General features: G+C 36.7%; 1 protein-coding gene across 2 annotated transcripts in view; it reads left to right on the top strand.

Moving 5' to 3' along the window:
* akap11 (A kinase (PRKA) anchor protein 11) overlaps window positions 1-16,453 on the top strand; it is a 121,924-nt gene extending 105,471 nt beyond the window's left edge. The window contains exons 9-12 of one of the 2 annotated variants that reach the window (XM_039745286.1): window positions 2,755-2,838; window positions 3,724-3,770; window positions 11,761-11,924; window positions 13,459-16,453. In XM_039745286.1, coding sequence (XP_039601220.1) covers window positions 2,755-2,838; window positions 3,724-3,770; window positions 11,761-11,924; window positions 13,459-13,608 — 445 coding nt within the window. In that variant the 3' untranslated portion in view covers window positions 13,609-16,453. The remainder of the gene's footprint in view (window positions 1-2,754; window positions 2,839-3,723; window positions 3,771-11,760; window positions 11,925-13,458) is intronic. The other variant, XM_039745287.1, reaches the window with a different exon arrangement.
* The last annotated feature ends 33 nt before the right edge of the window (window positions 16,454-16,486 follow it).

Genomic DNA, 16,486 nt, shown 5'->3' with positions numbered 1-16,486 from the left:
GTATTGGGAGGTGGTATATAAATAAATGTAATTTTTGAATATATAAAGTAATGTTTATTAGTAAGCCTATTAGAAGTTTATTGAAAGCTGATTGTGTTAGTTTGCATTTTGATAAATCAAAAGGTTTATCCGTTTGAAGGACAGGTATACAAAGTGTGCAAAGTATTGCTTTCTCCTATTAAAAATTTGTCTTTGGCCTATTTTATAAGTGCACGATTGTGACATTTTATAACTGCATGATAAGTGGCATTGAATTGTAATTTTTTTTTCTTCTTTCATATAAAAATAGTAATAAATGAAGGGTGGCATGGTGGAATTGTTGTGAGTATAGCATTGGTGCTGCTTGAATTCAGTGTACTGTTTGGGTTTTCTTCCAACACTCCCTAAGATGTGCTCATTAGATTAAGTGGTGACTATACATTGGCCCATAGAATGTGTGTATGAGTAGTCCCTGCTATGGGCTCCAACTCTGTCCAGGGCTGTTTCCTACCTTGTGCCCAGTGCTGCTAGCATAGACTTATGTCTATTACAGTAGCCAATAATTTAAGCTCATTAAAACAAATAACTCCTCTTCTAAAGTGTAAGAGAAATTAATATTGCCATTTCTTTGTTGAATAGTTTTTTATACCTTGTGTTGTTGTACCATATACAATATTGTTACTGTATAATGTGCCAGCCACTGAAATTTTGGAACTAGTAACTAATAGGTTTACTTTAAATTGTAGTGACAAATAAATGAAGTTCAGTTGAACAAAAGCAACTAACTCTAATCGGTTACAATATAGACATAAGCTTCCTCTGGAAAAGTCTTAATGGTTTAGTCATAAAATCTCTCTTGGGGAAAGAAAATTGCTTTGTAGCAGAGTTCTTCTAATTAAGAAATAGTTCAAAAATCTGATGAAAGTTTAATAGTGTGCATGTTTTTATCTAAATAATGCTAAACTGGCATCTGTTTGTATGCATACATGTATGTTGGCATCTGTTTGTACTTGTGTATGCTCTAGCATCACGTAAAAACAGGCTCAGAATTTCATGACAACTGGAGGATTACTCAGGGATATTTCTACTTGAGCCCAGCGATTTTCATTTGTAGCCCTCATGAACATAATCTTAGGCATAATCTAACAAGTCTAAGTCGGTGGCCGGCTCCTATGAAGTCAGTCTTCTGATGTGACATAACTAATGACTGAGACCAACTAAACTGTGACAGGCTAAGATCAAATAAAGCAGATTTGATTTTTTCTTTGGTTGCAGTGATGATCAAGAGTTGAGAACCAATGAGTGTTCAGCTGACAGTATAATGCACAGAATGTAGTGATGAGGAAAAAGGAACACGCATGTTTTGAACCTCACAGATAGAAGATCATCTGTCTGATGTTTTACATGTTAAAACCGAATGGAAATAAAAGAAAAAAAGACAATGCTGAATGCACCACAGCTATTACACCTTAACACTGTGCATTTACAGCACCAGCTCTATCAGACAGCACAGGAACTGTGAGCCTCACAAACAGAAGAGAAGCTTGTCTGTTGGATGTCTCATATTTTAAATACAACAACAGATTGGAAAAAAAATTAAAGGCAGAGATTATGCTGAACCCGCTGCTACTGTAATTGTTGATTTCCATTTATGTTTAATCAGTTTCTTCTTGTTCTGTGTGTGTTTTTAACAAATCTGTATTTACGTGCATCAGTTCTATATTTAGTAATTATTATAAATTATACTTGTGTTTTGACTGAGAAATGTTCAAATCTCTCTGTGCCTGCAATCGGTAAAGAGTGCTATACATAAAATAGATTGTATTGCATTCTAATGCTTCGTACAGCACCTGCTCTGTTAAGCAGCACGCTATTGGTTGTCAGATAAAGGGGAGAGCATGATCGAATATCGGCGCTCAATCGGTAATTGTGACATGAGCTCTGGTCTTTAGTCATGTAATTTGACATGGTGCAGTGACAGGATCAGCGACTGCAATCAGCAAATCTGATAATACCCCATTACAAAAAGTTGTGTAATGTGACATTGGCTTTAGAATACAGGCTTTATGGCATCTCAGTAAGGCTACAGAGGAGCAGGGGCAACACAAGTGTTATGAAATAGTACAGTGTGATCTCTCAGTTTATTACACTATTACTGGATTATCTGGACTAATTTTAATATGAGTCCAATGTAGTTTATGTAAGTGGAGCTGTGTTCATCATTTAAAATTCAGCAGCCTGATTCCTATTTTTATTTAGTTTATTTTAACGTCAAGCTTACACACTTTTTATATTATATATCCTAATATATGTCTTAATCCAGGTTCAATATCAACTTTGCATATTTGGTACAGTGCCGCATTAGCTGATGCGAAAATAGCACCAGTGTATCATGATTTATCATCTTCGTTTTTGTGGTAGTCACTAAAGTAGCTTATTAGTACTAACAGGTCTCTGTTTTTTTATTATACTGGTCTAGACAATACAGTGCCCTCTTAAATTGTTGTCACTAATAGCATGTGTATACAGTAAGCATATATTAATTCACTCTGTAGGCAGATTTCATATGGGATGTGCTGGCCTAAATTAAACCTGCAGATTTTTCATTCTGTCATGAGGAGAGAAAGAGGAGATTCAGTTTTATTGTTAGGCTTGTTTGTAAATTCGGTGTTGTTTTTGATTAAAAAAGTGAAAGAAATACGGAATAAAATATAAGTAATGAACTTTTATTAAAGTGTTTCTGTATGAATATGAGTTTTTTTCTTCCCTTGGCAGTAATGGTAACAGCAGTAGCTGGAGCAGTCTTGGGTTAGAAGGAGATATTTATGAGGAAAGTTTATCCTTTTCACCATCAGACAGGTTGGTCTGACAGTAAAGGGTGCTGACATACATTTAGTGGGCATGTTCATATTTTTTGCATGATAACCGCCTTAGTAATAAATTGCTAATCGATATGTCTGCTTATGTGGGCTTTTTGCATCCACCTTCAGTTAACCAAAGGTTGTTTTCATAGCGGTTTAAGAAGAACACAGTAACGCAATGGTTTTTTTATCCATATGGGGGATTCAATAAATGTAATGCATCAGTCTCACCTAAGCAAACATAGAAGTGCTGTGTGAATCAACTGCATGCAAGGCATACAAGCACAAGTTAATACTTACAGTTTCTGTACTTATCACAGTATTTAATTGCACAAATTGGGAGGGAAATTGTTCATTTATTTGACAGTTTATAAATCTGCAGTTGCATGGTAGAAGCTGAAATTAACAAATGGCTGTGAATGTTAGTGTGTAATTTTTAGATTTTTTGTGTGCTTCAATTATGCCATGTTTGGCAACTTGCAAACCACTGAGGTACGTTCTACAGTATAATGCACTTGTAACCACAAAGAGCAATTACAAGATACATTACCAAAAATATGTTGCGTGCTTATAATAAATGACAAATAAATGTGTTAGAAAATAAATAAAGGTGTTAAAATGTGGTGAGAATGACTATTTTGACCACATTTACATACTAAGACCTGCTAAACTTTTTTAAGATGCAACTATAAATTCTCGCTTACTTTTAAAGGAAATCCTTTCCCTTGCTCCTAAGAAATACTGTGACAAGTACCACTAATATGATTTTCAATAATTCCTTATAATTTTGCATGTTTTTTCTTTATTTTGTTTTTATTACAATGAATAATAAAACATAATCTCTCAAAATATTCTTTTGTTCCTTTCATTTTACACTTCTCAGTGAGGGAACAGAAGATAAGGAAACAGAATCTAAAGACATCTTGGAAGGTAACGTTGCATTTAATAATTAATCGTAAAGGAAGTGTGTTTTTATCAAATCAAAATAAAGAATGTTTAGTAATATATTTCAAAACGATCCCTTTACTTCCAACATTGGTGTATAGTTTTTTTAATGTTAAAGTAACATTCATTCATTGAGCATTATTGTCTACCTTTTGTTGAAGATATTAAAAGACAGGTAAGTTGTTTGCCAGACATACTTGCTTTGTCACTTTCAAGTTTACAAATACAGTTGGCCCTCGTTTATCGCGGATAATCTGTTCCAGACTCTACCGCGATAAATGAATTTCCGCGAAGTAGGATCTTTATTTATAAATCGAATATTTTTGCAGTTAGAGCGTAGAAAACCTGTTTACGACCTTCTAGATACATTTTTTAACATTATTATAGCCCTCTAGACATGAAATAACACCCTTTAGTCAAAAGTTTAAACTGTGCTCCATAACAATACAGAGATGACAGTTCCGTCTCACAATTAAAAGAATGCAAACATATCTTCCTCTTCAAAGGAGTGCGCGTCAGGAGCAGAGAATGTCAGAGAGAGAGAGAGAGAAAAGCAAACAATCAAAAATCAGTAGGTGCTGTTCGGGCTTTTAAGTATGCAAAGCACCGCCAGACAAAGCAGCTGCAAGGAAGGGAGCAATGTGAAGGTAGTCTTTCAGCATTTTTTAGAGGAGCGTTCGCATCCTCTAGGCCAGTGTGCGAACAGCCCCTCTGCTCACACCCCCTCCGTCAGGAGCAGAGAATGTAAGAGAGAGTGAGAGAGACAGAGAAAAGCAAACAATCAAAAATCAATACGTGCTGTTCAGGTTTTCATGTAGGCAAAGCACCGCACGGGAAGCATATCGTATATCATTGAGGAGTTTTATTTAATACGTAATACGTGCTCTGATTGGGTAGCTTCTCTGCCATCCGCCAATAGCGTCCCTTGTATGAAATCAACTGGGCAAACCAACTGAGGAAGCATGTACCATAAAGACCCATTGTCGGCAGAAATCCACGAACCAGCGAAAAATCCGTGATATATATTTAGATATGCTTACATTTAAAATCCGCGATGGAGTGAAGCCGTGAAAGTTGAAGCGAGATATAGCAAGGGATCACTGTACTGCATATTTAACATACATCAAGATGAATTTCCTCAAATGAAAACGAGTACGTTTTTGGCACTGTCACAGTGTATTTATATTTCCCAGTAAGTGTGATTATTTGAGATAATTAATAATCATCTCAGAAATTTTACATTTGCACACAGACTGCCTTAGTGTAATGTCCAAATGCTTATTTAAAGAGCCATCAAAATCCCAAGCACTTGCACTCTGTAAAAGGGAAGCATCTGCACTGCTGTCTTCTTTTCAGTCTAGCAATGACAGCTGTGTGTTCAAGTCAAACCTCTCAGCCTGTTGGGAATGAAAACAATAGCCCTCACCCCCTGTCACTCAACTGTCCTGTACCCTCACAAAAAGTGCTTTCTCCATGGGCTCCGCCCCAGTTATGCTCCCCATTCTTTACAGATGTCCTTGCAGCAGCAAGACATGTCACAATATGGTTATAGTGCTGGACACCAGCTGAGTGTTACAAGAGGGACCCATGCAGCAACCTTTTTATATACACTTTACGCATGCAGAATCACTTAAAATACAAAATTTTTAAATATTAATAATAATGTAGCAAAGCGTGGTGACAGGATTTCAGCTTCCTTTCATGGCTGCTTTTATGGCTGCGCTGATAAGGATTGAGTTGTATCTGGATCACCCAGTAAAACCGCAATCAGTGAGAATTGTAAATGAAGCAGGAAAGCAGGCAAGAGGCAGACAGTTTGAAGGTAGACCTGTTTTATTATTTTGGAGATATCCAAGAAGTAGTGGTAGGGTACTGTTTGTATCACGGCTTTCAGAATAAAAAGCCAGTTGGCTCCTGTGAACTCACCTAAAAATGCAGGCTTATCACTGTACCATGTCAGGATTCACACAGTCTGTCAATTTTTTTTTCTCATTTATAGATGCAGAAATATTTTAAATAAAGTTGGCCTGAATATTTTTAATTACACCTCATTGTTTTAGACCCAGTGTGTCAAACCAGCAGCTATGCAAGATAGAGAGATAATTGTGGGACACGGGGTGCTGGCTGACCATCACAAGGCTCTTTAGAATAGGGAATTTTAAAGCATTTTAATAAAAGGAAAATCAGATTTATGATAGGTATTTTACAATTGCTTTAATGAGAAGGTCTTAGCATTAAACAGCAGTCGGCATCTCTTCTTTAAGAGTGAATGGGACAGAATCAAACGCAAAATAATACTTTTAGGCCATTTAGAAAAGCTGCTCCAAGTACATTTGTTGATCAAAGTGGAGAGCAGTGGGATGGGAAAAAAATACACTGTGAAGGAGTCAAGCCGTAAGTTTTGCTATTGAACATAAGATTACCCTTCAAATTTACAAAAATGTTGATAATGGTTTGCATGTTTATCAAGCGGGGTCATTTTTGCTAAATCGCTTGTACTGTAATTCGACCTCTCCAAATTAGAATCATTGCTGTTATTGAACTATCTGGAATATAAACACGTTTGGTCTCTTTGTAAAGGTGACATTCTCTAGTTTCACCTTTAGTAGTCAGAATCACTGTAGGTGTGACTGATCAAAAGTTATGCACATTAGAACTCACAAAAAAAACGAATTTTTTTGTTCTCGCCTAAGTTTTTTTTATGAAAATAAAGGAAAATAAAGCTGCAGTAGGTAGGTGGAGACAGAAACACACTATGTACCAACAGAATAACTTGTTGACTACTCAAATTTCAAATTTGAAAAGAATACCTGTAAAAATGACATTTTTTACACCAGTTTTTATGTGGGCATGCCCAGGGGCTTTTTAGAGGGACCATTATCCACATTTTGTAACATATGGAAAAAGTGTAATAACTTTTGAATGCTTCAACCCACATATATCAATGAGGGCTCTACTGAAAGCTTACACCTAAAGGAATCTATATCTACACACAGTGTCACTCTATTAGTTATGGAAATTCATGTTCCATAATAAAAACAATAAAAAATACACATTTCTATGTAAAAATAGTCAATACAAGTTATGGGCCAAAAATATATTTATATTTTTTATTTTTTACTTTTTTTTTTTATAAAATGCACACAAACTATATATATCTTTTACAAACTGTTACAGCACAGCTCAGCGTTTTTCCATGTGCCACTTGATGGAAGCAATCACTAGCAAGCAGAAAGCACAAGGCGGCACGCCGCTCTCTGCCATTAGACGTCTCCTGGGCGGTTGAATACTTTCGCAACGCGCATACATGCATCTATTATTTAATCGAGCGTTTATTTACGTTTAAACTTCTACTTTTATTCATATTTAAAATGTGAAAAAACTTGGCGAAATCACAATAAACAACCACGCACCAACTCTGCAGACTGGCACAAATGCCACCTTCACGCAGCTCCGATCGCTTTGTTTACAAGTTAGTATGGCAAGTTACATATCAAAATGCTCGGCTGCTCATTGGCTGTAAGTTTTGAGTGTCAGTCACAGTGTCCAATCAAACTGGTAGATTCTACCAGGGTTTGGAGCTATACGTCATCCTCCAAGCTTTCTGTGACACTGGTTGGCTATACGAGGTGCCAGTCAACCCCAGACCCGTCGTAATTGGCCAACTTAGGTGTCTTTCGGAAGCTAACACTTCAGTGTTTCATGCGGTAGCATGGTTATCGCCGACAGAAACAAATTACGTCTGATATGAGCAATATAAATGAAAAAAAATTACGTAGGTGGTCTCAAGTTATGAAACGTTTTCTGGAGTTTTTGTCCCTTTGAGAATATATTGTGTGTTTTGGACCTAAATCGTTTTACTGGATTATATTCGCTGGAGCCTTACGGACACAATGGGATCAATACTGCTCGGAAATATTGATGTTTGACTTGCAGGGGGTCTTCAAAGTTAGGGACAGTCAACTCTTAAAAGTATGTACTTCTCTGTAAAAAAAGGCTTTAGTGTCAGTGCTGTGGTTGTTGTGTGTCAAAATGGTTTATATCAGCGGAAAGACGAGACTTTGAAGTTTCATTTGATGGGTAGGGTGTCGAGATGCATGGCAGATGGGCATGCACACATTACTGTAACGTTTTTAAAATGCTGTTATGTCCCGGGACCGGCACGTGTGCGCGTTAAGAGGTTAAGTAATATGAAAAATTCGTGTTAGTAAAACGAACAACCATTCTTTTACAATTGATAATCAGGTTTTGCCTTTAAATAAATAAATTTGAATTATATTTGACTAGCAATGTTCACATAATCCAGCAGCAGCATACTGATACAAAAAACAATGTTAAATTAAAGAGTAATAAAAATGCAGGTAAAAACAGACAATAACTTCGAATAATGTTAGCGTTTACCCCCTGGGTGGAATTAAAGAGTCGCATAGTGTGGGGAAAGAACGATCTCCTCAGTCTGTCAGTGGAGCAGGACAGTGACAGCAGTCTGTCGCTGAAGCTGCTCCTCTGCCTGGAGATGACACTGTTCAGTGGATGCAGTGGATTCTCCATGATTGACAGGAGCCTGCTAAGCGCCTGTCGCTCTGCCACAGATGTCAAACTGTCCAGCTCCGTGCCTACAATAGAGCCTGCCTTTCTCACAAGTTTGTCCAGGTGTGAGGTGTCCTTCTTCTTTATGCTGCCTCCCCAGCACACCACCGCGTAGAAGATGGTACTCGCCACAACCATCTGGTAGAACATCTGCAGCATCTTATTGCAGATGTTGAAGGACATCAACCTTCTAAGGAAATGTAGTCGGCTATGACCTTTCTTACACAGAGCATCAGTATTGGCAGTCCAGTCCAATTTATCATCCAGCTGCACTTCCAGGTATTTATAGGTCTGCACCCTCTGCACACAGTTTCCTCTGATGATCACGCTGTCCATGAGGGGCCTGGGCCTCCTAAAATCCACCACCAGTTCCTTGGTCTTGCTGGTTTTCAGGCAAGAGTCTTTGATTAGTTTCCTGTACTCCTCCTCCTGCCCAGTCCTGATGCAGTCCACAATAGCAGTGTCATCAGTGAACTTTTGCACGTGACAGTACAGGACTTGTATTGGAAGTCTGATGTATATAGACTGAACAGGACTGGACAAAGTACAGTCCCCTGCGGCACTCCTGTGTTGCTGACCACAATGTCAGACCTGCAGTTCCCAAGATGCACATACTAAGGTCTGTCTGTAAGATAGTCCACGATCCATGCCACCAGGTGTGAATCTACACCCATCTCTGTCAGTTTTTCCCTAAGGAGCAGAGGTTGGATGGTGTTGAAGGCGCTAGAGAAGTCCAAAAACATAATTCTTACAGCACCACTGCCTCTGTCCAAGTTTGAGAGAGATTGTGTAGCATATAGATGATGGCATCCTCCGCTCCCACCTTCTCCTGGTATGCGAACTGCAGAGGGTCGAGGGTGCGACGGACCTGTGGCCTCAGGTGGTGAAGCAGCAGCCGCTCCATGGTCTTCATCACATGTGACGTCAGAGCAACAGGCCAGAAGTCATTCAGCTCACTAGGACGTGATACCTTTGGGACTGGGGTGATACAAGATGTTTTCCAAATCCTTGGGACTCTCCCCTGTTCTAGGCTCAGGTTGAAGATGCGCTGTAGAGGACTCCCCAGTTCCAGCGCACAGGCCTTCAGCAGTCGTGGCAATACTCCATCTGGACCCGTTGCTTTGCTGGCACGAAGTCTGCTCAGCTCTCTGCTCACCTGCACTGCTGTAATTGTGGGGGTTTCTCTCCTATGCTGGTATCAGCAGAAGGATGGTTGGAGGATGCAGTACTCCGAGGTGAGAGTGAGTTAGGGTGGTTAAACCTGTTAAAGAAGTTGTTCATTTGGTTTGCTCTCTCCATGTCTCTCTCGATGGTGGCACCCCGCTTCGAGCTGCAGCCAGTGATGAGCTTCATCCCATCTCACACTTCCTTCATGCTGTTATTCTACAACTTCTGCTCCAGCTTTCTCCTGTACTACTCCTTTGCCGCCCTGAACTGGACTCTGAGTTCCTTCTGCACGCGCTTGAGCTCATGCTGATCACCACCTTTAAAAGCCATTTTCTTCTGGTTCAAAAGGCCTTTGATGTCACTTGTAATCCATGGCTTGTTGTTAGCATAGCATTGTGCTGTTCTTACTGGAACTACAATGTCCATACAGAAGTTGATGTAATCAGTTGTGCAGTCAACAACCTCCTCAATGTTCTCACTATGTGATCCCTCCAGAATATCCCAGTCTGTAGTTCCAAAGCAGTCTCTCAGAGCCCTAGTCCTCACCACCTCCACTTCATTGTCAATGGGCAGAGTGGGCTTGACACTCTTGAAGTCATTGATTAACTCCTTTGTCTTATTACTGTAACGTTGTAGGTGGTTTAGTTTGTACAATTCAACAGAGTTCTTTACTAGTGTCTTGTGTTCACTCCTTCCCACCTTTGATGAATCTAAATCTTTCTCACTGGAAAATTTCTACAGATGACATGATTCCGTGTCATATCTAAAGACTGAGATGTACAGGGTAAATAGAAAGAGAGGTAGAACAGTTCACCATGGAACACCTGTGATTCTCATGACAAATGTCTAAGACACAGTTCTTAATTCGCACAGGCTGTGGTCTGCCAGTTAAGTAGTCTATCAGGGACACAGTGGTGTCACATTTAATTCACTATTTAGAGAAAGCTAGGTATTAGCCCATGCCTTGAGTGAAAAAAATGAAATTGACCTCTTGAGCTCATTAAGTGGATACTACTTCTATGTACCCATACATTTTCTTCAGTTATGTTCATTATGTTGTAGTGTTATATATGAAATTCTGTCTCTCTCATCCTTGCAGAACAGATTTTTGCCTTTGAACAGAAGGTTCTGTTTCACATTCTTCTGCATTGTCTCAGGGGGATTTATGTTTGCATTTGGATTAAGCAAAAATTATGAATTTATTTTTCTTCAGTTCGTCAGATCTGCATGGTGTTGGGGATCTTTTGCCTGTTTGCTTCTCACCTATACTTGATTATTCACAGTGGTGCAAATTAATGACAGTTTATACTGATCCAGTAATTTCTACCATACTGAAATCCAGCTGTGAAATTCCTTCCTGAATGCAGTGTTAGCTTTTCTTTAGACATAACTGGACCAACATCTTCCACTAAGTACCATTTTTCACATGTCTGTGTATAGAACATACTTTCAGGATGTAAAATTTCCAGTTCAGGTTAACAGTCAAGATATTAAGTGGTGTCAGCCTTTTATTTTTTTTTATCGTTCAGGATATTTCTCACATTGGAGTTATGAGTATTGACTTTAGCTATGGCGAGAAATCTTATTATCTCTAATTGTGGTCTAGGGTTATTTGTAACTTCCTGGAAACTTCTACACATTTTTTCTTTGAGAGATTTTGATAAAATGTTGACAACAATTAGACAGTATGGCACTAGGTGTGTTTCACTGGCACCCTTCAGTGCTAGAAATACTATTGTAACTTTTTCCAAATTAATAGACATGAATGGTATTTTCCTCCAGGGGTTTTTGAGAGTTTTTGCTTGTGATATGATGTGCCTGTTAAACCTACCTGCTGACATGAGTTGGACTTGCATAGGACAGGCTTAACTGGCCTGATAGATAGTTCAATTGATGTATTGCTTTGAGTGCACTTCATTTAGTAATCAAATTATCCAGTGACAATTATATGCCTGATTTAACACTCACACCAAACAAACAGGAGAAGCAATCCAGTTGAGATTTTGTTTTTTCTTTTAGATTCTACTGTGTACACTACTATATTTCATGAAAATACAGTATACAGTCACATTCACTGTGAAAAATGTTCTTTAATACAGAAAATCAGAAAGGTGGCAAACACCTGTTCACTGTATGCAAAATATGTAAATGTAAGATGGAATTTATTAGTTTACTAAAATATAATAATTGTGTTAATTCCTCTTAATGTTTGCTTTAGGTGGATTAGCACTAACTAGAAAAGGAATATTATTACTTAACACTGAAATAAAGAGCCATGAAGTGGAGCCGCAGCTGCGGACAGTGCTTCAGTGGGTTGCTGCATCTCATTCAGAAATGCCTGTTTTGCAATTTGCACAGCCTGCAGAGAAAGAACTTAGTCTGGTAAGTTGAATTTTGTTTTTGGTCATTTATTGTTTTATTATGTACATTATATAATTATACATTAGCAAATAGAGGTTTATACAGGCATATCTCAGTTTAAATAATATTTGACATAACACAGTAACATATTTTCATAACATTTTCTTGAGTTTTTGACTTCGGTGATGTTATGACTGGAAAAAATCAAAAAGATTCTGAGAGTGCCCAAGACATATGTGGATGCACAAAAATTGATTTAGAAATGAAAACTGTAATGATAAAGAAATATAAAGGTGGAAAAAGCTATATCATCAGTCTGCACCTCAGTGTCAGTAATGAAAACAATTGTAAAGATGCTGCTCACTTCAAATAACATGTGAAAGCAACTGCCCCTTTAAAGCCAACAATAATAATGAATCAGACTTCTGGTGCTATTGATGATGCGGAACAATTATTAATATTATGGATGGAAAATCAAAGACTTACCCCATTAAGCTGAATTAAATGAAGTCTAGAAGTCTTTACAAACTCAGACAGAGGAAATTATCGTAATCCTTCTCAATTGTCTGTGACTTGTAATGATTGCCTTCATCTTTTAAAGAATTATGCTGGTCTTCCTAATGAAAGAAATAATTAAAGACAGAGGTTATTTGCAGCAACAAATTTTAATGAAGATGAAACTGTTTTGTACTGAGAAAAATGCTAACATGCAGATATACTTCGAAAACAGAAAAATAAAACAATGGCAAGATTCAAAGCTGTAAACGCAGATGGAATGTGTTCCTTAGATGTAATGTTTCTGGTTGCTGTAACATTAAACCTCTGTTTGTCTATCATCAGTAAGGCAGCTCTTCCTATTTGGCACACTTCAGACCCAAAGAAGGGGGTACTGTTTTTAAGACTGAATTGCCCCTGAATTGATAGTTGTTTTTATCTAATTTCTTTGAGAAAAAGAAGACTCCCTTTCAGAATGTTGCTTAATCTCAATAATTCTCCTGATCATTATTTTCAATTAGAAGACTATCATCCAAAATGTAAAGTCCTGCTCTATCCCATCAACACCTATAGCTTTGTGAAATTGCAAAGGCATGACAAAAGCTTTCTGTTTGGAAAAGAATGTATCCTCAGTTTGTCCATGACTTCAGAGGCTTTGAAAAGGACAAAACTCTTGAGAAAGTGAACAAAAAAAGATGAAGCTTAATGAGTAGTTAGGATTAGAAGTTGATTAAAAATATGTTTAGGGATGAATGAATCACATAGAACTAGAAACTAACAAATGATTAGGCTTGGCAAGATTCTTGTCCTAAACCAAATGGTCTGATGTTCCAGCCCTTCCATGTGTTCTCTTACTATTAGTGCATAAAAAATTTCAATGTAAAATGGAACCAAATTTAGTGTTTCATAAATACAGATTTGATAGATAGGTGGGAAGTTGTATTAGATGGTTTGTTGTACAAAAATAATGAATTATTCTTTTTTTTTTCCTGGTTTAAGAATATTATTATTTTGAAATTTAATTGTCAACCAATTACTAACTCTCTTTTTTCTTTAAAAGCTTCCGTTTGTTCTGAAGAGAGCAAAAGATAAGAACTGGAAGGTGGGAGATTTGTTGCAAGCGGTTTTGAGATACTATGAACACCTGGAGTTGGAAGGAGAGACTAATTCCCCCAAACCATTATTTGAATGGCTTCTAAATTACACGTAAATGCATATGCACAGTTGGTTAAATGTTTATCTAAAAAAGATTAGAATGATTATCAACAGTTATATGAAACAGGCTTTTTCTTTCTTAACAAAAATCAAAATTAAAGGCTTATGTTAGATTCTTAACTGAAAATGCTCAATTTCAGGTCAATCAAAATGAAGAAACTTACATTTTTCCAAATGTAAATGTTACATTTGCTTAGTTTGTTGATGCAGTGGTGATTTACCTGGCTTTGTCAAACCAGATCATCAGTCCTCTCAATCCACTGCAGCTTTGCTTTTTGCTCAGTGTTTTTTGTGTTTGTGGCCATGCTTCTCAGCTCCTGCACAAAGTATAAGATACTGGGTAGCAGATGCAGTATATTTTTTCATATATTGTATTTTTTGCATTAGTCCTCATTTGTGCCATTGAGGTCCACACAGTGTGTTTAGTGTACTGTTGGAAAAAGTGAGAGACAATGCATTCCTGTTTTTCAATGGGGAAATTCCCTTGGCATAGCTTTCTATGAAGTCATTCTCATTCTGTCTATGAAAGGCCTCCTGTTGATATTCTGTATTGGTAAAAGTCAGTCTGAGACATATCTGCAGTAGATTTTGGTAACCAAAACATATAGCTATACCATACTTACCGGTATTTCAGTTTTTATTTGTATAGGATCATGATGGAAAAAACAATCAACCTTTTTATAAGAATACATGCTTAGTTCAACAAATCTTTCAGAAAAAAGTAATTTCAGTGGTTTAGGTAAATTGGACTAATCTATGTTAAATTTTGCAAGGAAAAGCCTTTCTAAAAGAATAAATGGCTTGGTCTCTCTCCATTATTACATTAATTTGAAAAAATCTGCGAGAGTATATAACACAGTGTGTGAAACAGCACTCCAGGGTATTTTTATCAGAGTATGTCTCAGAGATTTTGAAATGCAGCCAGCATAGATTTCCCACTTTAATTGCATCAGACCAGAAGTGGGATCTGGTGACGCACAAGTAGTAATTATTCCTGTGAGACATCACTTGTGTCTAAACCTTGCTTAACCACAGAGTATTCATGTTATCACAGAGTTTTGAGTGAGTGACACTAATACTTTTACATTTAAATTGGTAATTGTTTAAAACACTATTTCCTGTCTTGATTCATGTGTTAAGAATAATATGGACACATAATAATGGATTACCTTTGGATTTTGTCTGCTCTTGATGTCTTGTTAACACTAGAAATTTATAGTAACAACATTTTTTGGAACTGGACATTAATTTCAGTTTTAAAAATTAGCATTTTAAACTTTTAAAATATGGTTTCAGCCCTTTTATCAAATTACTGAATATATGTAGATGCCAATGTTTGCAATCCACAGAACTGCTACTTAATTTGTCTACTAAATCCTAGTATATTTACTAGGTCACTCCTAATCAGATATCAGTAAATTCCAACAAAAATAATATATATATATATATATATATATATATATATATATATATATATATATATATATATATAGTGTTTAAAGGTTTTTAAAAAATCATGTCCAAACAGAACTGGAATATTAAAACTGCTAGATCCACTGGCCCTAACTTGCTATCAACATTTTTATAAAGTTATATGAAGAGTTTGTTGACCCACTAAGTTCATTGAAACAAAAACGACCGAGTTGTTAATTCTTGCCAAAATCAGAAAGTTCTAACTCTCAGACAAAACACAATTTCCCACAAATAAAATGTTAAAGTTAAGTACTTTCTCTTCCCCAGCGATGGACCCAACTTCCTAATTCCTGTTTAGTAGCCCGGTGTGTGGCACATGGTATGGAGATCAATTGCGTCAATGCCATCTCAAAGCTAATCTTAAAGTATTCTGGGATTTACTAATTAATGTAAGATTGCATTTGAGTGAAACCAAATGTGGCTATTTCTAAGATAATAAAAGTTGATGTATTTTGTATTTTTGGACTATTATTTTTAAAACTAAGATGAATAATAACTAATCTTAAGAATGAGCAACATCTGAAAGTGCCATATTTTATGGTGTATCATAACCTTTGAAACAAAAAGATGTGTTGTATTCAAGGAAATGCAGAAACTGAGTAATGAAAATGAATGTAAAAGAAGTAACAGCACATCAAAAAATTCTTTACTGTTGATCTTGGATTCTATTCCCCAGTGCAATTGAAATATTAAAACTATGAATATATTGAGATACTGTTGTCCAGGATTAATAATTACCAGTACAGCAGCCAACTTTTCAAGTCTGAATGCCATAACAGTTTGTATTTTACATGACACAAGTTTGCACTCCAGTGTTGTTAGGGTTCAAAATAATGAAAGTTAATATTATGCCTTTCGTATTTAGCACTATACCATTTGAAATATACACAGGAGAGTTGAGAGGTGACATATCTGGTGCTGAATGAAAACTGTACTTCAGACCTAAGGTGTGATTCTCTGAGTTGGAACACGAGGTTTATGTCTATTTCTCAAATTATAGTCACTTTATTTTGTGTACATTCCTCTCTTTATAAATGGCCACACATTTTGTGTTTAATAACTGAATGTGTAATGGTAAAATGACTTGCTAATTTAATAACTGTATCAAGTTAATTAATAGTACATTGTTATCTTCTTGATGTCAACAGTTGTAGTTTATATAATATTTATGTTGACTGCTGTATTTTTTTCTGCAAATTGCATAATTATGCCAAAAAAGCAATGGATTTATGTAACTTATGAAGATTAATTAATTTGTCTAGTGATGCAGGCGGCATAACTGGTGTCCAGATTTTAAGCTTGCACTCGCACTACATTGGTCATTTATTGTTTTGTGATGGCTGCAAATAAAGAGATTTTTTTCTCTCCCCCCTGTTCAGAAGTGTGTGTTTATTTGGGGC

The sequence above is a fragment of the Polypterus senegalus genome, chromosome 2 (genome assembly GCF_016835505.1).
Source record: "Polypterus senegalus isolate Bchr_013 chromosome 2, ASM1683550v1, whole genome shotgun sequence".
In the NCBI taxonomy this organism is placed as follows: domain Eukaryota; kingdom Metazoa; phylum Chordata; class Cladistia; order Polypteriformes; family Polypteridae; genus Polypterus; species Polypterus senegalus.
The sequence above is the reverse complement of the archived record's forward strand: the minus strand, read 5'-3'. Positions and strand labels throughout refer to the sequence as shown.